The 25293-nt window shown below is 34.4% G+C and overlaps 1 protein-coding gene across 2 annotated transcripts; it reads right to left on the bottom strand.

Annotated features, from left to right (window-relative positions):
- Nucleotides 1-15776: 15776 nt before the first annotated feature.
- Nucleotides 15777-21943, bottom strand: LOC110715995. Of its 2 annotated transcripts, none has more exons than XM_021894619.1 (13): nt 21628-21943; nt 21184-21396; nt 19520-20033; nt 19127-19352; nt 18771-19049; nt 18102-18506; nt 17718-17993; nt 17265-17572; nt 16983-17165; nt 16781-16894; nt 16607-16676; nt 16400-16498; nt 15777-16042 (listed from the first exon to the last, which is right to left on the bottom strand). In XM_021894619.1, the coding sequence occupies exons 6-13, from the start codon at nt 18438-18440 to the stop codon at nt 16013-16015; spliced, it is 1419 nt and encodes a 472-aa protein (XP_021750311.1). In that variant the 5' UTR covers nt 18441-18506; nt 18771-19049; nt 19127-19352; nt 19520-20033; nt 21184-21396; nt 21628-21943; the 3' UTR covers nt 15777-16012. The 2 variants fall into 2 exon arrangements, with proteins under 2 accessions (XP_021750311.1, XP_021750312.1); XM_021894620.1 differs by having other exon boundaries at nt 21184-21360.
- Nucleotides 21944-25293: the final 3350 nt, after the last annotated feature.

Below are 25293 nucleotides of genomic sequence, written 5' to 3'. Positions count from 1 at the left end.
GCCAAGAAAGTACCCGAATTCCCTCCGGTTCTACTGCCACTCCCACTAGTCCCACTACTAACCATCACACACATCATGAATGGTTAACCGAAACTGAGATGCTACTTTTGAAAAACCGAAGGAGTGAGGTATGGCGTTATTTTGTCCTAAGTAAAGATGGTGAACAATGGGCAAAATGTAAAACATGTAATAGTGTATTCACGGCAGTTACCAAAAACGGGACGGGACACTTATCTAGACACATGAAAGCTTGTGCAAAACCAGCTAGTGATCCAACCCAGCCCAAAATTTCCCAATTCCATCCATACGGCTTTACATACAACTATGAGAGGGATAGGGATGAACTAGGAAAAATGATAGTACACGCCGAACAACCTTTTCTTTTCTCGGAAAGTGACGCATTCAACACCTACATTAACAAAGCACTACAACCCCAACATAAAAGAATCTCTAGGAAAATTGTTCGTTCCGCCGCAATGAAAAATTTCCTAGAGTACAAAGTCCGGTTACAAGCCGAATTGAGTAACCTTAACTGTAGAGTATCTTTAACAGCCGATTCTTGGGATAGTGGTTATAAATATCACTATTTATGTGTGACTTGCCATTGGGTAGATGATCAATGGATGTTACAAAAAAGAATAATACATTTCAAAATGCTGGAATACCCACACACCGGCATTAACATTGCTCACCATTTAATGCAAGCAATAGACGAATACAACCTTCGAGATAAAATGATGTCTATGACTTTTGATAATGCAACCTCTATGACATACACAGCTAATCTTATCAAACAAAACTTAACCGATGTACTATTAGACGGTGAAGCTCTTCATACTAGATGTGTTTGCCATGTACTTAACTTATGTGTACAGGATGGAGTTCGGGCAATTGGCCCATACTACAGCAAAATCAGAGATGCTATTATGTCTATTAATAGCTCTAACATGAGATACCAAGAATGGAAGAGTTTTCTAAAACAACAAAAGATAAGGGTAATAAAAATTAGAACCGATTGCCCAACTAGGTGGAATTCCACCTATGACATGTTAACAAAGGCAATTGAGTACAAGGGCCCGTTAACATTATTTTACAACCAAAAATTTCCACAAAATGCTTTGTATGATGATGATTGGAATAACTGTGAAAGATATATGCAATTTTTACAGTTATTATATAACATGACGTATTGTTTTTCTACTGTTTACAATCCTTGTGCTCAAAACTTTCTTTCTAATGCATGCTTACTCGCCCAACTTTTCGCTGATCATCGCCATCAAAGTGATTATGATCAGTATCTTCCAGCAATGGAAAAAAAGTGGCGTAAATATTATAGTGAGATTCCTTTGATTTATATTTTTGCTTCCATATTAGATCCTAGGCAAAAGTATGAAAACACATTTATGTTAGTTGACATTTACTTTCAATGCATGGTTCTTGACGATGATGTAGAAAACTATAAGACTAATGTGAAGGATCAGTTTTTTGCTTTATATAGAGTCTATGAAGCCAAATATGGCACCGTTCCTCGCTCAGGGCCTTCCCAACCATCCAAAAACGTAAGTAAGAAGGCCAAACATTTATTTTCACAAGCTACTAACTTGATTTCAAGGTTTTCAGGTGAATCATCAATCAGGAGAACGCAAAGCGACGTCTCGGAGTTGCAGATGTACCTGAGTTACGACTTCACCAAAGGCATGGACGACGATGAGATAAACAACATCGACCTCCATGCATGGTGGAAACAACAAAGCTCGAAGCATCCAACTTTGGCGGCAATGGCACGAGACATTCTTGCTATCCAAGTTTCCTCCGTCGCCTCCGAACGAGCTTTCAGCGCATCCGGAAGAGTTTTAGACGATAGAAGAACAAGTCTAAAACCCGAAACACTAGAAATGTGCGTGTGTTTCAAAGATTGGTTGGATGCGGAAAATCGCTCACAAGACCGTTCTTACGACCACAACGACAACGAAGAAGGAACCTCCGCTTCCGGTTCGGGTTCGTCTAGTTCCCAATCTATGCAACTAGCCGATGACCTTGAAGGCGAAGGCGAAGGCGAAGGCGAAGACGAAGACGAAGACGAAGACGACCAAGAAGAAGGAGAAGAAGAATAGACAATTATTGTATATTGTACGATTTTAAAAATATCAATTTTATCATTTTCCAATTTTTGTTTAATACCATCATTGTATGATTTTTATCATTGTTATCATTGTACAATTTTCTCAACTCAAGTAATAATAATATAAAGTACGCATTATTCACATCCAAAGTCCAATTTGCCTTTTTTCCCCGTTTTGTTACAATTTGTAAATTCATATTAAAAAAAAAAAATTTTATACCAATTACTAATAAATCATAAACATTAAATTTTAAAGTAATAGTATAAAGTAAATATATAAATATAAATATTGAATATACAAATTACAAAACATAAATATTCAACTTATAATTATAAAATTCATAACTTAATAACTTATAACTTATAAGTTATAAACTTATAAGTTATAACCTTATAAAACTTGTAATTATAATTTTATAACTTATATACATTATAAACTTATTAATTTATAATGTTGTCAAAAAAAAAAAAAAAAAAAAAAAAAAAAAAAAAAAATCACCAGCCTGCTGCCAGCCCGCAGGCCGGCACGTGGCACGGCACGGCACGAGCCCGCCAGGCACGAGGGCCGTGCCGTGCCGTGGGCTGGCCTGTGAAAATGGCCGGCACGGCACGGCACGAGGTTTTGGGCACGGCGGCACGATCGGCACGGCACGAACCGACCCGTGGCCCGCCAGGCACGGCCCGCGGCGGCACGGCCCGGCACGGTGCCCAGGGTTACTAGAAAGTAGAAACACTGCTAAAGCTGACTGTCTAAAATTGCATCAAATTTATAAGGCCAAGTTAAAGGCAACTCTTCGTAAAGTCTCTGGTCGTATTTCTTTGACATGTGATATGTGGACTTCTTGTCAAACTGAGGGATATTTGTGCTTGACTTCTCATTATGTTATTTGTATAGTGTTAGTAAGTTTGTCAGGGGTTACATGGTTAGGGGTTACCAGGTCAAAGTTGTTACTAGATTGGTTAGGGGTTACTATGTTAAGGGGTTAATAAGTCTATTATAGGGGTTACTAGGTCAAAGTTGTTACTATGTTGGTTAGAGGTTATTTAGTTAGGGGTTACTTGGTTAGGAATTACTATTTATCAGAGGTTACTAAGTTATATAGTGGTTACTATGTCATAGGAGTTAGGGGTTACTTGGTTAGGAATTACTATTTCTCAGGGGTTACTAGGTTATATAGTGGTTACTATGTCATAGGAGTTACCAAGTCATTATTAATAGGTCTGTTAGGGGTTACTAGTTTGAATAGGGGTTACTAGTTTGTATGTTATAATATAGTAATGATGGGTTACTTTGTTAGGTGTAATTAGAATTGATAAGGGAACTAGGTTGGATATTGGTCACTAGATTGAATAGGGGTTACTAGGTTGGAAAGTGCTCAAAAGTGTTTGTAGGTTGGTTAGATTTTTCTAGGTTTTAGGGGTTACTAGATTGTGAAGTATGAGTGTTATTGGTTATTTGTTTAGGTGTTACTATGTCAAAGGGGTTACTAGGTTGGATAATGGTTACTTTGTCATGGGGGTTATCAAATCAGAGGTGTTTCTAGGTTGGTCAGGGGTTACTTTATGTGTTAGTAGGTTTGTTAGAGTTTACTTGGTTAGGGGTTACCAGCTTTAATAGGTGTTTCTATGTTGTATAGGGGTTACTAGGTCATAGATGTTATTAGGTGTTGGTTATTATCTTTGATAGAGGTTACTATGTTGTATAGGGGTTACTAGGTCATACATGTGTATTATTCAAGGGTTACTAGTTACTGTTATTATTTGTTATGTATGTTTTAAATGTAAATTTTAGTTTTTAACAGGATTTTATGTTTTGAACAGATGATAAAGGTGTACACACAGAAGAAGTTGGTTCTGAACCTGTTGAATCTGTTTCTGCAGTTAATGAATGTAGAAGTATGATTGTTCATCCTTTCAAGGATGTTAATCAGGATGAGAATACAAAGGATTTGAAGGAATCCAATCCTACTGAAGAGGGTAATATATCTAAAGAGTCTGAAGAGTCTGATATGGGTGAAGACTTTAAGCTTGTGCGTTTGGTACCTGTTTCAAAGCAAAACTCTTTATTGACTAAAGATGCTTTGGAGTCACAGCCTACTCCTAAGAAGCGTTGTAGGGATGTTGTTGAGGAGGATGATGATGTTAAACTAGCTATTAGAAAGCCAAGAACAAATAAACGTTTGGCATCTCAAAGTATTGAAGAAAGTGATGTGAAGCCTGATGTGAAGCCTGCTGTGAGAAGAGTAAGAGGAAGTAAAGTTAAAGAAGTTGTTGAAGTTTTGAATATTGAAGAAGAGTAAGTTACATATGTGCATATGAAGTTCTTTTTCTTTATTCTATGTTAATATATAAGAAAATTTATTATATGGAATATTTAGTTAAATTGTAAAATTAAGTGGTTATTTGAGTGGTAATTGAAGAGGTAACTTAAAAAAGATCAATTTAATTGGTTATTTTATTAGATGTGTTTACATAAGGGATGTTCAGAGGGGTTACCATTGTGGTTATATGGGTTACTATTGTGGTTATATGGGTTACTAGAGGGGTTACTTACAGTTATTATAGGGGTTACTTTTATATTTATGGGTTACTTGTACTTATTACATGGGATGCTTTTATATTTTGAGGTTACTTTGGATTATTAGAGGGCTTACTTATGGGGTCACTTGGATTATTACAGGGATTACTTATGGGGTCCCTTTAGATTATTACAGGGGTTACTATTTTATTTAGAGGTTACTAGGAGTTACTGTTTATTATTTTTAATTGTTTGTTTTTATTATTTTTATTTTTATTATTTTTAAAAGTATGGTTACTTATTTATTTTGTTGTTTTTTTTTGTTGTAGGGGTGATGAGATGACCGTTCGATGTAGACCTACTGGTGTGTTTGATTTGATGAAAGTGTTAACTAAAGAACAGTTCAAAGCTGTTTATGCTGTAGGATTTCAAAGCTTGCGTCATATAAATTTGAATGAATTTCCAAGGGGGATGCTGCGATGGTTGTGCAAGTGTTTTGATCATTCTTCTAGAATGTTTGTACTGCCAAGTGGGGATCAATTTCAGTTAACTGCAGCTGATGTACATGATGTTTTTGGTATCCCAATGGGCAATTTACCTGCTCCAGAGGCTACTGTATATTCAGATTTGAAAAAGTCTTGGAATGTCAAATATGGTGGGGCAAGTCAAAAAGTTACTGTGAAGCAATTGTCTGAGTTTTTGATATCTGACCCAGAAATGAAATTAGGAAATGACGATTTCAAAAAATGCTTTGTAATTTATTCAATGATTACATTACTTACGCCAACTTCCAATAGATTGGCTGATATGAAGCTTGTAGAAGCTTTAGAAGATGGGGATAAAATTAGTCAATACAATTGGTGTTAGTATGTTCTTGATGACTTGGCTGACAAAATGAAGAAATATAATCCCAAGCAGAATTATGTTGCTGGGTGTATTTTGTTGCTGCAATTGTGCTATTTCCATAGGTTAAAATTGAGAGACAATACTGTTTCTTGTGCCATTTCTCTGCCATTGATTAAGCACTGGACTGTAGAAGACTTCAGAAATAGATTGCTTGCTGAAAATGGTAATCATGGTGATGGTATACTGGATAATTCAACATATCCAATTACTGAAATTGGTTCTGTTCCAGAGCTGGAACCTTTTGTTGATGAGAAAAAAGAGGGATAAGAGGAGAAAGAAAAGGAGGAAAAGAAGATTGAGAATGTTGAAGGATTTATTATGGAGGTTGAAGGAGTAAGAGGGGAGGATGGAAAGGAGAAAAAGAAGGTTGAGAAGAATCAACCAGAGAAGAAAGGAGTTGTATTTGAAAACAAAAAAATTGCTGATAGTAGAAAAAAAAAAGGAGTACAAGAAGCTTCTGTTGTTTATGATGTTTCTGCTAAGAAGAAAGCAGAGAAAAAGTCTAAAAAGAAAAAAGAAAAAGGAAACATTCCTGTTGTTTCCGAACAATTTGTATCAAAAGTTCATGAAGTGGCAGCATTGCCTGATGGGGCAATGAATCATGGTTGTTCTAGAAGGTTTGTCACTTTTGAACTACCTGAAGAAATTCAATCAAATGAAGAAATCAATCAACTTGCAAAGAATGTAAGTAGAAATCTGTTTTGTTCTTGATTTTTTTTTTTTGAGGTTACTAGTTCTTTTTTTGGGGTTACTTGTTTCTTTTTTGGAGTTACTTTTATTTTGGGGTTACTTGTTTCTTTTTTGGGGTTACTTTTAACAGTTTTAATTTTAGTAATTTTTAGAAATCTATTTTGTTCTTGATTTATTGTTTTTTTGAGGTTACTAGTTCTTTTTTTGGGGTTACTTGTTTCTTTTTTGGAGTTACTTTTATTTTGGGGTTACTTGTTTCTTTTTTGGGGTTAATTTTAACAGTTTTAATTTTAGTTATTTTTAGAAATCTGTTTTGTTCTTGATTTATTGTTTTTTTGAGGTTACTAGTTCTTTTTTTGGGGTTACTTGTTTCTTTTTTGGAGTTACTTTTATTTTGGGGTTACTTGTTTCTTTTTTGGGTTACTTTTAACAGTTTTTAGTTATTTTTATTGTTTTTTTGGGGTTACTTTTATTTTGGGGTTACTTGTTTCTTTTTTGGGGTTACTTTTAACAGTTTTCAGTTATTTTTATTGTATATCTTTGAGGTTAATAGTTTTTGTTCAAATAACTTGAGGGATTAATAAGTAGTTATTGATTGGGAATACTTATTGGTTAACAAGGGGGTTACCAACGGGTTTACCAAATGGTTTAGTTGTTAGTGATTAGTGACTGGGGTTACTTTCTGTCTGATTAGTTATTAAAGGGTTTACTAACTGCCTGACTGATTATTAAGGGTGTTATCAAAGGGTTACTTTATTAAGTGTTATTGTTTTTTTTATATTAGCCTGTACTAATGGGGTTACTAAGGGAGTTTCTGCAGGGTTTATTTAATGGTTACCAAGGGGGTTACCAAATGGTTTAGTGCTAAATTGATAATGAGTAGGATTACTGACTATCTCACTGGTTACCAAGGGGGTTACCAAAGGCTTTGCTAAAGGGATTACTATGAGGGTTACTAAGAGGGTTACTTGAGGGGTTACTAATAAGTTATTGATATGGGTTACTGACTGGTTAGGAAGGGGGTTACCAAAGGGTTTACTTGTGAGTGATTAATGAGTAAGTTACTTAGTGCATGACTGATTATCAAAGGGTTTATGGTTTAGTACTTAGTTTGGTTACTTACTGCTTGACTGATTAACAAGGGGGTTACCTAAGGGTTACTTTATTAGGGGTTACTTTTTATTATATAATTTTTTTTAATGAGTGGGATATATTACTTTTTTTTAATACTGTCTGACTGATTAACAAGGGGGTTACCTAAGGATTACTTTATTAGGGGTTACTTTTTATTATATAATTTTTTTTAATGAGTGGGATATATTACTTTTTATTAATGTGACTTTTTTTTAATGAGTGGTTTTTTTTTGTTTATTTATAGTTTTTTAATTTATTTATATATTGATTGTTTGTTTATTTATAGTTTTTTAATTTATTTATATATTGATTGTTTATTTGTTCTTGTTTATATATTTTTTATATAGGATGTTGAGGAAAACATATATTCATTGTTTATTTGTCTATGTTTTTATATTGTTTTACATAGGATGTTGAGGAAAATTATATGTTTCTCAAGAGAGATATGAGACTACTATGTTATCAATTTGAGCAACTTATTGATTCGATTAAGGTCCAGTCGGCAGCTGTGGCAGAAGATTCTAAGCTTCCAGAAAAGGAAAGATCACCTGAGCTTTCTCAGTTGGATCCACTATTCAATGATCCATCTTTTTGGGCACAGATTCATATGATTGTTAGTCAAACTGTTGCAATTAAGAAATTTGAGGAGGAGTTGCCTTCATTTCAACTTTTATCAAATAAAACACCTGAGGTTTTAATTGACACTGCTCAAAATGTGAACAAAGACCTTTTTGCTGAAGTGTCTCAGCAAATTCCGGCCTCAAATTGATTCTCCAATTTTGGAAGATTTTGCTACTGGTTTGGTTGATGATGCTTTAAGGTTGAGTAATGTAGAACAACCTTTTGAAGTAAATGCATCTGCTGGAGCTGTTGTTGAGGGAGATCAGTTTCCTCGATCTGTTCTTGAAGGAGAACAACAACCACTTGCTGAAGTTCAAGGAGGGAATATTTCTGAAGGTATTGTTGAGGGAGACCATCCTTCAGAAGCTGGGATTGAGGGAGATCATTTTTCTCGATCTGTTCTTGAAGGAGAACAACCACTTGCTGAAGGTCAAGGAGGGAATATTTCTGAAGGTATTGTTGAGGGAGACCATCCTTCAGAACCTGGGATTCATTATTCAGAAGCTGGTATTGAGGGAGAACAACCTTCTGTAACTGGTATTGAGGATATTCACTTTAACAATGCTTAAGATTGTGAAATGGAAGAGGGTGCTGTTGTTGAAAAGCAATTGCCTAATACTGTTGAAAAAGGTTTTCCTTCATTTGAGCTTTTTTCATATTCAAATCCTAATCTTTCAACTCCAATTTTAACTCCTTTAAATCAAAATATTAATGTTTCTTCTCAAGTTTCTGATGAAATTGCACCACAAATTGATTCACAAAATTTGGAAGATTTTTCGTGTGCTGTTATCAACGATGTTGTCAAGGGTATAAATGAAGAGCACTGCTCTAAAGATATGGATGATGAAACCAATGTTTCTGAAGTTGGAATTGAGAATATTCAGAATGTGAATGCTAATGATTTAATAATGGAAGAAGTTAATACAGAAGGAGGGGAACAATTATCAGAGGCATGCATTGGTACTGAAAGTTTGAAAAATTCTCAAATTCAGCTTTCTCAAATTGAGACTGAAAAATATGAAATGAAAGCAGTTTCTGAAATTGTGAATATTGAAGATTCACAAAATGAAAATAATAATTCTCAGTTGGTATCAATTCCTGAGGTTTTGAAATCTTTTCAGTTTGAGAAAGAAGTACAAGTAATTGAGAATATTGTTGATTCTCAAATGGTAGAGGGCGAGATGGCAGAAGATAAGATGGGTGATAACTCAAACTGAGAATTCAGATGATAGTCAAGTATATGAAGTTTTAAATTTAGATCCTCCTTTGGCTGTTGTTCCTGTTGTTGTATATCTTCCTCCTGTTATTCTTGATACTTCTGCCCCTGTTTCTGTTGAGCGTACTGCTACAACAAGAAAATCAAAGGGTTCATCTGCTCGTGTTGCTATTGGTGCTTCTGCCCCTGTGTTTGCTCAGGCTGATTCTACAAAAAAAAATTCAAAGGGTCCATCTGGCACTGATTCTGCTCAGGGTGCTGCTACAACAAGAAGGGGAAAGTTTCAAAATCTCAGGAGTCTAAACAAAAGAAATCCACTTCAGGCAGTTCCAAAAAACCAAGAAAGGAAATTATGCACTGTAGTGTTCCTGGTCATACAGAAGAAGAGGCTCTTGAATTTCTGAGAGAAAAGATGAAAGAATTTCTAGATGTTGAGGATGCTCTTCAACCTTGTGATAATAGTGTTGAAAGTTCTGATAGTAGTGGGTCTAGCTCAAATACAACTGGTCTTTTAAGCTGTAATATTGACTGTGGTGAACCTGGTGGTTATATATTACAGTTGACATCAGAATCTTTAAGGGTTAGAAACTACAAGAAGAAAATATATGGAATGAAGGAGTTGAGGCTTAAGGTTGCTGATTATTGATTCGTGGAGAATTATTCTGGAGTTAAAGCAACGTAAGTGTTTTACTTAGTAATATTTTTTTTTTACTATTGTTATGGGGATTACTTTTTTGGTTAATGGAGTTACTATTGTTATTCAGAGGTTATAAAGGGGTTACTAGAGGGGTTACTTCTTAGGTGTTATTAGGGGAGAAGTTACTTATTGGGGGTTACTAGAGGAGGGTTACTAGAGGAGAGGTTACTTAGTGGGGGTTACTAGAGGAGGGGTTACTTATAGGGGGTTACTAGAGGAGGGGTTACTTAGTCGGGATTACTAGAGGAGGGGTTACTTATTATTGGGGGTTACTAGAGGAGGGGTTACTTAGTGGGGGTTACTAGAGGAGGGTTTTCTTGTTGGGCTTACTAGAGTAGGGGTTACTAGAGGAGGGGTTACTTAGTGGGGGTTACTTATTAGGGGTTACTAGAGGAGGGTTTTCTTGTTGGGGTTACTTAGTGGGGGTTACTAGAGGAGGGTTTTTTTGTTGGGGTTACTAGAGTAGGGGTTACTAGAGGAGGGGTTACTTAGTGGGGGTTACTAGAGGAGGGTTTTCTTGTTGGGGTTACTAGAGTAGGGGTTACTAAAGGAGGGGTTACTTAGTGGGGGTTACTAGAGGAGGGTTTTCTTGTTGGGGTTACTAGAGTAGGGGTTACTAGAGGAGGGGTTACTTAGTGTGGGTTACTAGAGGAGGGGTTACTTATTAGGGGTTACTAGAGGAGGGTTTTCTTGTTGTGTTACTAGAGTACGGGTTACTAGAGAAGGGGATACTTAATGAGGAACTGCTACAGGGTTACTTTTATATCAATAGGTTACTTTTGTGGTTATATTTATATCTAGGGATTATTAAAAGGGTTACTTGACTTTATTTTTGTTTGGATTACTTCCCTTTTTTTACATTGTGATTTTTTTATGGGGTTACATAGTGGGTTACTTTGTCATACGAGTTAATTATTTGGTTTTTAATGGAAGGGGGTTACATAGAGGGTTACTTTGTCTCATATATTTTTACACATGATAATTATTTGGGGGGTTACCTTGGGGGTTACTAGTTAATTATGTGCTTTTTAATGGAAGGGTGTTACATAGAGGGTTACTTTGTCACATATATTTTTACACTTGATAATTATTTGGGGGGTTACTATGTCCATATACTCTCATAACTTATTATTTATTTTGATAAAGATTTAATACTTTATACAATTATTATTATTTAGATAAAAACACATAGTCACATATATTTTTACACTTGATAATTATTTGGGGGGTTACTTTGGGGGTTACTATGTCCATATACTCTCATAACTTATTATTTATTTTGAAAAAGATTTACTTTATACAATTATTATTATTTAGATAAAAACACATTAAAACACATGTTTATTACAAATATTATCTTGATATAAAAACTTATACATTAATATTAGTTTCTGCTTCTGTAGGAAGCCTTTCAACACCATCACTATTAAAAACTCTAATATAAAAATTTGTATCTTTGTCAAAATAAATATCCAGTCTTTCTCCATGAACAATGTTGTTGGAGGTTACAAAGCTTGCCCATTGTTCATCAATTAAACATCCACCACAACTTCCTGTATCTTGTGGTACACTTACCACTCTTACTTCCCAATATCTGCTATTATTCCCACGGTGAACTTTAGCTGGATAATTAAATTTCAAAAGAAAGTGTCTCCATTCTACAGGAAGTGGCTGAAAAAAAAAAGAAATCATTAAATTTTTATTAAACCACATTAAAAATTTATAAATGTAAAACTTAATGTAAAATGCATTTACCAGACTATTGCGATAAATATATCTGTAATTAATAGTACATTTTTCCATATTTGCATAGAAATCAGCCATTGTCTTCAATATTGATAGAAGAAAAAAAAATATAAGATGAAGATATAACACTCAAACTTAAATAGAAAAAATAGAGGTTGTTAATACAAGTCTTTTACTAGAAAAAAACTTGATTTAATCCAGCCTTTAAATAGAATACAGTTGTGTATGAACAACCTTTAAATAGAATTCTGATTTGTATGACTTTTTGATGAAGAATTCAATAGTGTATGAACAGGATTTAAATATAAATCTGATTTGTATGACTTTTTGATGATGAATTCAATAGTGTATGAACAACCTTTAAATAGAAATCTGATTTGTATGACTTTTTGATGATGAATTCAGTAGTGTATGAACAGGCTTTAAATAGAAATCTGATTTGTATGACTTTTTAAATGACTTTTTGATGATGAATTCAGTAGTGTATGAACATGCTTTTAATAGAAATCTAATTTGTATGACTTTTTGATGATGAATTCAATAATGTATGAACAGGCTTTAAATATAATTTTGAATTGTATGACTTTTTGGGGATGCATTAATTTTTGGGGGTTTTGATGATAAGTTTTTATGGTGTAATGAGTTACTATTTAGTTTTGAACAGGCTTTAAATAAAATTTTGATTTGTATGACTTTTTGGTGTTGCATTAATTTTTCATATTTGTATGACTTTTTTATGATGGATAGATTGTGTTTTTACTCTGATGGGGTTACTAGTGTGGTTATAATAAAGTAACTATAGGGGTTAGTACTGGGACTATTTTAATCCTGGTTACTACAGGGGTTACTAGCAGGGGGATTATTTAGGGGGGTTACTAGAGGACTGGTTACTTATTGGTTTTACTAGAGGAGGGTTACTAGAGGGAGGTTACTAGAGAAGGGGTTACTAGAGAAGGGGTTACTGTGGACTGGTTACTTATTGATGTTACTAGAGGAGGGTTACTAGAGGAGGGGTTACTAGAGAAGGGGTTATTTATTGGGATAATTTAGAGGACTTAGTTACCGGAAGGTTATTTTAATCCTGGTTACTACAGGGGTTACTAGCAAGGTTATTAGGAGGTTATTGTAATAGGGTTACTACAAGGGTAACGAGTGGGTTTAATTTTATGGGGTTACTAGACAGGTATATTATTACGATTACAGTGAGGTTACATTAATGGAAGTTACTAGGCAGGGTTACTAGTCTTACTTAATTCTCTATAAATGATGTTTTGTTAGTGTTTTTAATGAATGATTTTTTTTTCCTTTGTATTTAATTACAGGGAGGTTTTATTATATTATTCTGAAATATATCAATTGCCCCGGGAAGACTTTCATACATTGATACCAGGACAATTAATATCTAGTATACTTTGGAAGGATGTATTTATAAGTAAAACCTGCCAAAATCTCCTCTAGGTTTTATTCTATTATTTTGGCAGGTTTAACTTATAATAGAGTTTACTTTGGAAATGAGCATATGGTAAGTATGAAGTACTTTTTTTTTTTTTTTTTTTTTTTTTTTTTTTTTTTTTTTTATTTCTTGTATTTTACAAGATAATATATTATGTTAATCAATGATTTCTTTTTTTTTGCTGTATGTAGTGGCCTGTTTTGCAGTGTCTTGTTGCTAGTGAAGGATGTATTTATGAGAAAGATGTATTTGGTGCATGGGATGAATGGTTTTATAATGTTAGATGTACTAAGTTTTTGACTGCCATGCTGGTAATGTATTGTTTTATAGTCAACATTTTTTCCATTTATAATTAATGAATATAATATAAAAAATTTGTGTAAATTTTTTATATTTTTTATATTTTTGTTGCAGGTTTTTATTCCTATTTGGTATGACAACCACTATTATGTTGCTGTGGTGAACTTTTTTGACAAAACGATTGATTATCTTGACAACAGAAAATACACAATGTATAATCCAGTGTTAAAGAAAAATACAACAAATTTTGATGGATTGCATTTTTGTGTATTACAGTATTACATTTCGTTTGGTAAGGATTTTAAATTTACTTTTTTATATTATATTGTTTAAAATTGAGTTATGCTGTTATTATTGGAGTTACTTATGGGATTACTTAGTGACATATTGCCATTGTTTTATTTTGATGTGTTTATATTTTATAGTTATATTCTTTGAGGTTATTTAAGGAGTTGTTTTCTTTTGTTTTTTCATTTCTGTTTTTTTTTTAATAGAGATATCTGATGGCAAGATACATGATCATTAAAGGCCGTGAAGAAGGAATAAATGTCATGGATTTCCCAATTAGAATGGTTAAAGTTGATGGTCAAAAAGCTGGTGAAAATGTAGATTGCGGAGTCTTTTGTCTTTATCATTGTGCCTCATATTTTGGCAAACCTTTTAGAAGCTATCGTTTGAATCAAGTATTTATCAAATGCTTTTATTGTTTAAGAATTTTTTTTGTTGCTCTAATTTATTTTATTATTTTCTTTTATGTTTTTGTAGTTAATTGAACATCGCCGGTATCGAGATGAGATTTGTGCTTCATTCATTTTGTCTGATTTGAATAAGGTTTGAGGGAATGTGTTGTCTTCTGCTGAAGATTATTGCAGAAACAACACACAAATTATGGCTGAAGTTTTAATGAATGAGAAGCTTGTTAGAGAGGCTGAAGCTGAAGCTCGTAAGGTAGAGGCACGTGCTGATCTTGAAAAGAAAAGACAAGCTAAAGCTGCCAAAGAAGAAGCTGCTCTAGTGAAAGCTACAATAGCAGCAAAAGAGGCTGCTGCAAAAAGAAAATCATCAAGAAATGAAGAAGATGCTTCTACAATAGCAGTTCAAGAAGAAGAAGCTGCTTTGGTGGCTGCTACAATAGCAGCAAAAGAGGAAGCTTTAAGAAAAAAATCTATGCGTAATGTATCAGCAGCAAGACCAGTACTTACATCAGCATCCAAATCCAAACCAGTGTCATCTAGACAGAAGAATTAGAAACCGGTATTCAAAGGAAAGTAAGAAATATATTGTTTTTAACATTTAAGATTTGGTATTATTTTAATTGAACTTTATTCATATAATTTTTGAATTTTAGACGAACTTAATTCATAGAGTTTGTTAAGGTTTTATTTTTATATTTCTTTGTTAAAATTCATATTGATATATAGCTTGTTAATATATGGGTTACTTTTATTTCTTTGTTAAAATTCATATTGATATGTAGCTTGTTAATATATGGGTTACTTTTATGAAGGGTACTTTTTATTTTGGTTGTTGTGTTGATGAGGTTACTTGAGTTGTTATTAAGTGTTACTTTTTTTATTATATTATTTGATTGTGTGTTACTTTTATGGTATTAGTAGAGGGGTTAGTGATGTAATTACTTGAGGGGTTACTGAAGGTTACTATAGATTATTCTTGTGAATATTTGAATGGGGGTTACTAATGTGGTTTATGAGGGGTTACTGAGGGGGTTACTAAAGAGGTTATTAAAGCAGTAAATAAAGGTATCACTAAAGGGATTGGGGTTACTAATGGGGTTATTGAGGTGTTAATGAGGGGGTTACTACATGGGTTATTAAAGTAGTAAATAAAGGGATGGGGGTTACTAATGGGGTTATTAAGGTGGTAATGAGGGGGTTACTACATGGGTTATCAAAGTAGTAAATAAAGGGATGGGGGTTACTAATGGGGTTATTGAGGTGGTAATGAGGGGGTTACTACATGTGTTATTAAATTAGTAAATAAAGGTATTGTTAAAGGGGTTACTTTAATTGGGTTTACTAGCACTACTAGAAAAACATTTATTTGCAGCGGTCAAAAATCATTAATTTGCTGCGTTTTTTGGATGGCAGCAAAAGCCAGGGCAGCAAATCAATTGATTGATTTGCTGCGGCGACATCCGCTGCAAATCAATGCATTTATTTGCGGCGGATATCTATTTTAACCCCCGCAAATAAATACATTCTACTAATAGAATAATAAATTATTTGCTGCGCTTTATGTGTAACACCCGCTGCTAATTAATAGTATTTTTTATAAAAAAAAATCCATTATTTGGTAATAAATAATTAATAAATCAAAATTTCGACAGCACCTCCTCTGTTTTTACGTGTAATATATCCATGAAGGACCTGTATTCCTGAACTTTATGAACAAAATACTTTAAATTAGCCCAAAATTAGATTACCACAATACATATGATAAATTGTATTGTACGATTCAATTTTCTACATACAAAAAATATCAATCCAAAACAAAAGTCAAAAAATATTGCCGCGAAACTATGATCACACACAATGATTAGTGAAATACGATGCCCATATGTTCCGCACTTCTTCAATATCATCATCAATTTAAGGATCTTCATTTAAAGACATGCAAACCTATGAACATGATAAAATATATATAGTAAGTCATCAAAGTAATTTTAATAACAATAATAACATAGTAGAGAGTTGCCCCCCTCCCCCCTATCATATAACTAGGTTGTGTTCTAACCCGAGAGCCATGCTAGCTTTGATGCACAAAAACAAAGGATATGTTGATTAATGCCTCCTTAATATGTGTACTAAGTATAATCCCAAACACCAACTGAAGCATCAAATAGATTATTACTTTAATAAAAAAAAACGCCTTTAATTTGTTGGATACCTTTATATGGTTCAAATAAGGCTATATATAAATAAAAGATTCATTTTGAAGACATTTGTAATGATAAGAATGAAAGGTCATACTCATACCTCATCAATATCATTTGCTTCACTGTATTTAGAGAGTATGTCATACATGTATCTCATTGTGTAAAAGCCACACTCGGTACCACCTCTTTGTTGAGCACACTAAGTAAAATTCAATAAAAAAAAACAGATTAAGGTGTATAATTGTTTTAAGGGTACCAAAATAGATTCCATTCATACGATATCATCTAAAACATACTATTTAATTACCTTCACAAGTTTCCGTAGAGGTTCTTTTCTATTCACACGGTTTCCATTTAGCTTAAACCTCGTGAAAAAACTATTCATTTTCGGATCAAAGGTAGAATTATAAGTATATTACTTGTTGCATATGTCTTACATATAATGTATATATAGAAACAAGAAACAATAAAATAGACTTACAAGCTCACAATAGTCTTCATTTTAACATTTCTCCTTGTCGTAGTTGGTCGAGCAGAGTCAAATTGATAAATAGTGCAAGTAGGTACACATATTACCAAAATCATCCAATGTTCCCTATGCCAAAAGGTAAGAATGTAAAATTCATCACATGTATGTATACTTAAAGGGTACATCATATGGAACTTTGTTACTACATACTTACTCTTGAAAAATTGGTGCCATAATGAATTTTGCCCCATTTTCAACTGATTTGCTTACTGCTTTGAAGACATAGTCATGAGTTTCATGCAAGCTCTTACGGATTTTTGTTTCACAAGTTTGCTCTGGACACAACCACCCAACCACAAAAGCTTTGTCTTTTGATTTTAAATCTTGTTGAAGTAACCTAGATATACAAAATCAACTTAATGTATGTTATGATAACAGGGAGGTGCATATAAACGCAAAATTTGTAATCACTATGACACAATGGCTTGCTTATTACCTCATGAATACTTGAATAATTGATATGTTCAGCTTCGCTCCTCTTAAGAACTGAGAGGCATCCTCCTTATTTACCCATGCAATCCCATCCTTTTCAAAATGAAATATAGTGTGATCTAATATTACAGCAATGGGTTCCCCATCTGGCAATGAGTCAAAAAATGTTGCCAGCCACTGACAATCCGGGGTAAGAGATTCCATCAACATTTGAGGAACAAGTACGGTTCTTTGGGTTGCCTCTCCAGAGCGTAAGTCATTGCTTGCGATCTCTGGTGACAAAGGCTTGAGTTTCTTTGGTTGGAGTGATTCCTAAAATGTGTAATGTAATTAAGTTACTTAATTTAATAAGGGTCTAAAAATGTTGATTTGCTAAAGTAATTTCAGCTTTTAGTTAGTTAATTTAAAAAGGGTCTGGATAAAAAAAATTAAAAGTATGTCAGACATGAAAACTTACCTCAGTCTGGCATTTTATCAATGACAACGACCATTGTACAAATGTATTAATCCCATGTTGTAACACTTTGATCTCAAACGTCGGGATAGGAACGGGCAGTGGTAGGCCATAAAACTCCTCATGTATAGTATGAATTTCCACCTTCACATGACCAGGTAAGATGGCCGTAAGATGAACCAATTCATTCTGAACAGGTGGATAAGCAGTAGCACTCCCCACGTCATATATCGATAACGTTTCAGGATCCTTTAGAAGTAAATTACATAAAGTCTTACCCTACAATTTAATTAAACATAGTTAGTCATTTTCTACCTACAACCAAGAATGTTAAGTATTAAGTTCATTGCAAAAGTATTAAATCAACAAATAAAAAATATTAGTTACCTGTAGGTCGAGTGGCAGAAGCTCGTTCTGCTTTGATGGTGAAGTAGAAGGCTCACCGGTACTGGTATCTTGCCCCGGTTTACAGGTAGTATCATTAGGCAACTTGAAACCCATGTCAAGTAAGTATGAAGACATTTTGTCCCTCATGATTGCATCAAACTCCTCTTTCAACTCTTGACGAAGTTCAATTTTTAAAGCTTCTCGTTCTTCAATTGAAGTTCTAGTTTGGCTACACTTGGTCCTTCCTACTTCCTTGTCAAATTCCTTCTTAATCCCGACGTTAACACCTCCAAAACCTCTTGCACGACCCGTATGATCAGGCTTCTGCCCAAAAGCCATGAATAATGCATCCTTGTTTCAGTGTGGAGTAAATTCTCCTTTTTCTTGCTTCTCTCGATAGTCAAGCTGTGTAAATTAAAAATCAATTATAAAGCATTAATAAAACTTATCAAAAAACTTGAATAATTTGACTCAGCTGCATTATACATAGGTAACAATAGTCTGATTAATATATTAGGCACGGAAAATTAAAAATTAAAAATCCTCAAGCTTTCCTCTCTTTCATTTTACTATTCTATTAATTTACAGCAAGATTCCTTAGTCTATAGCATAGTAATATTAACATGAACAATGATCTTACATTTAGTATTACGTAAAAATTATACTTACATATGCATCAGCCACTTCCTTAGTTTTGGAGTTCGGTATGTATCTTTTACCAGTTGCCTTGTCCTTCCTATGCATTGCACATAACCAATCATCACCTCGATTGATTTCAATGGTAATTTCTTTGGTTTTTTCCTTGCATGATTTCGACGATGTGGATTTGCGAGACGGATAAAAACCCTCCTCAATCCAAATCTTTCTGCTGTCCTCGTAGTTTCTCTGCCCCATACCATGATGATGAATATTCATACTCGCACTCTTCTGGGCCTTCTCTCGCTTTGCCTAATCATGAATTTTGTTTTGGTTAAATTCAATACTTTATTTATTAAATTGCCAATAAATTAAAATAATGATATTACCTTTGCTGTATTGGACATCTTTGTTTTTTTAAATAATTTCCAATCTCCTTCCTTTATGTGTCTGTAAAGTTGGTATGGCTCGCGACCTTCCTCTTGTTAGGACTTTTTTCGCGTGAAAATTATCCAGCCAGACACTAGTTTAGCTTTAAAATCTCCAAATCTCTTAGCTACTGCACTTAAAAACACCTTTTTTTATCTCTGGATCATCGGGTATATGGAATTGGGCCTGTTAGGAATAATAATATAAGTGGAGAAACACATCAGTTAATCATTTACATAAAGTTATTCACATTTGCAGTATAACAGCAGCCCCATTTGCATAATTCAGAGGTGACAATATTAAATTTTAGATAACTAGTTAATAAAAGGTGATAGCTTTTGAATTAGAGTTACCTGTGTCTCTTGCCACAAAGTATTCTTTAAACCTTCACTGACAGTAGTACCCCATTCCTAATTGATGTTCAGCTTGCGTATACACAAGCCAAGCTGCTGACCATACTTAAACCTCCATTTCCCAGTTGGACGCAATAAACGATCAAATTCAAGGTGCATGGGTTCATTCACTCTTAAACCTCTAGTCGAACATCTTCCTTTACCAGTGCCACGACCTCTTCCTGTACACAACCCTTTCTTAGCATTTTTCACAGCTTGATGGGTCGTATTTGCAGCAGTAGAAGGTGTTGCAATTGTCATAACGACATCAGACACAGAAGCCGCATCAGCCATCCTTTCGTAATTATCAAACATTTGCTCTAATTCATCATTAACAATGTCCTCTGGTTCACCCTTATCAACCTCTTTTTCAACATCATACTCGGGACCACTCTCAGATTTATCAGACAATTCTTCGTCATCATCAGCTTCCATATCACCATCAAATTCAGAATTACAAGCCATGATCCTTAACCTACAAGTATACAAAAATAATCAGAAACACCTCACAACATCATAGGTAAGAAACTGGAAATACAAGAGAAGTTATTTATGAGGAATTGTATGTGGCTGAGATTAGCCTCCAATTCCATGTTACTTTCAGACATATTTCCCATGAACACTCCACTCTCACCATGCCATAACCAATCATGATATTGTTGCCGAAATCCACATCGAATAATATGGTCCCTAAGTGTGGTGATATTTTGCACCTTTTCAACATTTTGGCAATCGACGCAAGGACAATAAAATTCATCATCCTCTATGCTAGATTGATGATCTAAAGCACATTTGCAAAATTCCTCTACCCCACTCAAGAACTCGATCGAATTTCGTGGACCATACATCCAACTTCGATCCATTTCTACAGTCCAACCACTACAAACACAATATTTTTGTAGAAGTAATATGTTAAAACATGGGAACTAATGCATTAGCATAAAAATGTAACCAATTACACTAAATCATCATTTAAAATAAATATTCTGCCTAATATTCTGACCTTGAAGGCAATGACTTTACTCTTTTCCCTTTTTCATTATTCATACATTATTATAATACATACACCAGATACATCCTAATTATAATCAAACTCAATTCATGAAATCAATGGAACAATAAAATGGAGTCCTAATATTCTCAATCACCAATGCAACAGTTCACTAAACAAATCTAAAATCACACGCAAACCCAGTTCATTGAATCAACAGATTTAAATGGGTATCAAAATTGTCTAACAAAAAATTACCAAATTCACATAAGTAGCAAATCGACAAAAATTAAAACCATGAACAAGCTAATATTAAAAACTTTTTAGCCAAAAAAATTAAAAAAAAAATCATAACTTAGTAATGCTAAAAAATACTCCGTATAATGTATCATACTATCAATCTAATATACTATCAATCTATCATACTTATAAATGCTCAAGTCATATAAATTACGAAAGTATCATACGCATAAATGCTCAAAAATATAGTGTGAGAAAAAATGAAAGCCAAAAATAGTTAGCTAATTAGTATCGAACAGAGACAGCGCTATTAAATTCTAGGAAGTACAAACAGCTCTTACCAATGAACCACTTAATCCATTTTTTCATTAAAACAGGGAATTAATTTTTATACCTTAATTAATTAGGCCTTTTCAGTTTAATGAAAAACTGGGCTTTTGATTTGGGGCCAGATACGGTTGCCCTGCCCAGATACGGCCGTGGTCAGTGGCGGAGAAGACCGTCTAGACAAGAACGAATGTACCGATGATTTCAGCAGCCAATCCGGTTCCCGTTGCTGTAGCCGTCAAACCTAGAACAAGCTTCAATGAGCAAATTTACCACAAATCTGAACAACCGAGAAGCAGCAAGTTGATAAAATTAAAACTTGGAACAAGGTAGAAAGCCAATTCACGAAAAAATAAACCCAAAATTAGACTTTTTTTTTGCTTCAATGAGCCGTTTTTTCTAGCTTCAATAAACCCAACGATTGTGAAATTGACAGTCGATGAATACTACGAGTAACTCAAATTGATACTCGTTGATTTACAGAAAAAAAAAAAAATTAAAAAGTATATACCTGTTTAGGGTTTCGTCCTGCACTTCGATGGTGAGGCTGCGGCGACCGTTTGTAGAAACTGAGGCGGAGGAACGGTCGGCGATGGTTGTGGAAAGTGAGGTGGTGGAGAGTGTGGTGGTGGAGTTTGAAGCAAGAACGTTTTTTTTTTTTTCACAGAAGAAGCAAAACGTTGAAAGAGGGAGGGAGAAGTGAAATGAATTAGGGGCTTAGGGCGGGTAAGGATGAGAGGGTTTAGTGTAAGAGGGAAAATATTGATTTGCTGCGTATTCTATAAAAAAAAAACCCCTGCAAATTAATAGTTTTGTAGTATGTACATTTAAAACCCATTTTAATTTGCAGCGTTTTAACAAAAATGCAGCAAATTAATAGCAGCAAATAAATATTTTTCTAGTAGTGTAGAGGGATTGTTGGAGAGGTTACTAAAATTTATTTATATATGCATGGCCTTACTTACTTCTTATATATAGGGGTACTTTCCATTTTTTTTCCTTGGTTTTATTATTGTTAATTTTAGATGCTTCGAGTGGTTAGTGATGGAGTTATTTGAGCTATTCACATTGAACAATTTGTATAACTGTAGACACCCATTTGTGTCTCCCCAAAACCAAACCCAGTGATGAGTGCCTTTCACGTCGAATCATAATCGAATGAAACGAAAGTGTGGAAAGGTCTAGTGTTGCGGAAAGTTTTCTTTTCTTTTCTTTTCTCTTCTCTCTGTTTTTGAAAACTTTATTTTAAGAAAACAGCCAATCCAGTTTGGTTGGTCCATGATATGGGTCCAATAGTGGTGTAGTTGGATGGGGCTTGCAAAGACCTTTCCAACGATATATTATAAGCCCAATTCCGATGAATATTGAGGAATTTATGGCCAATTTACTAAACTGGGCCCGGTTTGAGTTTTAAGTACGGCCCAATGATCTAGGGGAGGGCCTAATATGATTTATCATTCCTAATGTAATTAGGAATGGTTTTAGTCTTCTAGAACATTCTAGAAGGTTCTTATCATTCTTAATTCAATTAGGATTCTTTAGAGTTTTAATTAGATCAAATAGCATTTTCGACTGAAATTATATTATTTTATCTTCCAGTACGGGAAATTTATCAGATTTTCAAAAACGCGTTGAAATCCAATTTGGCGTCCAACCCCAGGCCTTGGCGCCTGGAATCAGGATTGGCACCAGACGCCAGCCATTGGCGCCTGGCGCTAGCTATTGGTCCTGGCGCCAATGAGCCAGGGCTGGCGCCAAGGTGGTTTTGCGATCTTCAGACTCTGTTTTGATAAATTATCTTTTTTTGGATGTTTTTCTCTATAAATATCGTATCAAAAATCCGTTTTCATGGACGAATTCACCATCTATCTTCACCATCTACAATCATCATTCATCAACAATCTCTTTACAAAATTATTCATTAACTCTCTTTATCTTCATCATTCATTCATCAATTTTCAATAACATTAATCTTTTAGCATTCTTTTCTAAACCTTGGTTTTTCATACAAAATTCCGCATTCACAAGATCTTGATACACCTAGCCATATTCGAAGTTGCCTTCGCCCTAGACGTGAAAGGTTTTAATTTCCGAGGGTTTGGTCCCAAATCTCTCTTTTAATTATTTAATTGAATTGTTTTGATTTATTATTTTCCTTGAAGTTACTAACGTGTGTATTTTGTAATTAGAAAGAGGTACGAGGCATCCAAGTAAGTACTTTATTGATTAATTGATTTTATGATGTAGACATCATGTTTATATTATTATGATTCCTAGTATCATGTCTAGGGTATCTTTAATATTAAGTATGATTAAAAGTATGATGCTTCCTATGTTCTTCCTAATATTTATGATTATTATCATGATTATGATTGATTATTATTATTATTATTATTCATTATGTTGCTTGATATGCATATTATTGTATATTGTTATTGCTTGATCACCTTTTATTGCAGGTTAAAGGGAATTGGTACTTGCAACCACGCTTAATAAGATAATTAATAATCTTGTTTAGGGTTATTGTGATTATAATTCAAGTGATCGCCAATAATAGATTTATTTGTGCATTAAAATTCAACCAACATAGATTAAACAGGTTTAGGGTTAATCCTATTGATTGTATGTTAGTCAGAAAGCGCACATGAATACGAGCAGAATAAAGTAGAGGCCTATTATTAGGGCATGTTCAATCTCTTTTAGGTTGGATTTGTACCATCATCCCCGAACCCTTATTTGGTTCATGACCTTATGGAGTTGACGATATCTTGGATCGTTAAGGGGTGTAACCTTCATCCTATGAACGGTTTACAAGTTCCTTAAAAACTTGTTGGCGACTCTTTTGCTCTATCTTCTTCCCTTTTGGACGCCACCGTAATTTAGTGTATGATCACAGTGGGGTTCAAGCTAGTGGGATTTTTAAAGGCTTGAAACTATTCCCTACAATTTTTGGCGACTCCACTGGGGAGGATTTCTATTTTAATTCCTGAATTTGTTTCGGCAATGATTTAGAATGAGTGGATGAGACTCGAAAAGTTCTAAGTATTTCATGTGCGTAATTTTGATTAACATTATTGTCATATGCATAAAAAGGTTCTCATTGGAAAGACCATCCGTAATGAGTCAAAAACATAGAATTTTACACGTAGGAAATTCGAGAAATGTCTTTCACAACTAGGACTGGAATAACACCGCGCGAAACCGGATGATTTTATCGAGCACAGAAAGCTGCTGAGGCATGTGGGAAGTAGCGTCAGGGGCCAGAGCTTGGCGCCAAAATTTTAGCCGTAGCGCCAGACGCCAGTATTGGCGCCAGGCGCTACAGTTAAAAGTTAGCGCCAGTCTCTGTTGGCTGGCGCCAATTTCCCCCAATACCGAGCTAGAAATATGCGTTCTAATTTCGACCGGTTTTTCGTATTGTTTGCTCGATCCTACTTCTTGATTGAATTTTTTCTCATTTTTCTGAAACCCATATGTGTTCTACATATGGACATAACCCTCTGGGAATTCATGCTCTATCTACCCGATTGAACGCTCCTGGAAACAAAGGGTACATCTGAGATGTTGAATTCACCAAACCATGGAAGTGAGTTTTTTCTAAAAAAACTCGCGGTGTTCTATCCACACGCGTTAACCCTTCACGGTTAGGCTTCTACGCGGTGCATCTGAACAATTAACCATGGACCCTATTGGACTAAACCATATCCCGAACTTTAGAGAACTAGCGCCATGGTTAGGTTGCGAACTCATTGCATCATATTGTGCCTACTTGACTAATTGTGCATTATTTGTTGTGCATATATATTCCATGCTCCTCTTAACCGTTTGTTGATTTATGTTGAGATTATAATTAATGACTTAAAGAACTTTGCCTAATTAATTAATTAATTTTTGAGTCAATAAAGTCTTTTTTTTTTAATCGGAATTGACCTAGTACGACTTTAGGCATACCCCAGTTGACTAATAATACCGAAAACAGTCCCAGACCAAAGCTCAATGTTGGTGCCAAAGTCTGAGCTGTAGCGCCACTGTATGGTGTGTAGCGCCAGACATTTACTAAAAAGTCTGGCGCCAATCACCATATTGTGACGCCAGTCCTGTTGCTTGGCTGACAGTTCGGATTATTGGTCGAGTCAACACCTAGGGTCTAATTAACCAGTTTGCTAATTAATTCGGT

Source organism: Chenopodium quinoa, unplaced genomic scaffold (assembly GCF_001683475.1).
Source record: "Chenopodium quinoa cultivar QQ74 unplaced genomic scaffold, ASM168347v1, whole genome shotgun sequence".
Taxonomy (NCBI): Eukaryota; Viridiplantae; Streptophyta; class Magnoliopsida; order Caryophyllales; family Amaranthaceae; genus Chenopodium; species Chenopodium quinoa.
The sequence above is the reverse complement of the archived record's forward strand: the minus strand, read 5'-3'. Positions and strand labels throughout refer to the sequence as shown.

Excerpts from the sequence above, each read along its gene's own strand:
- LOC110715995 (XM_021894619.1), bottom strand. The coding sequence starts at position 18,440 with ATGGCTTTTGGGCAGAAGCCTGATCATACGGGTCGTGCAAGAGGTTTT. Across the intron at positions 16,677-16,780 it reads ATGAAGACTATTGTGAGCTT|TTTTTTCACGAGGTTTAAGC; the intron begins GTAAGTCTATTT and ends GAAAATGAATAG. Across the intron at positions 16,043-16,399 it reads AAGCAAATGATATTGATGAG|GTTTGCATGTCTTTAAATGA; the intron begins GTATGAGTATGA and ends TCATGTTCATAG.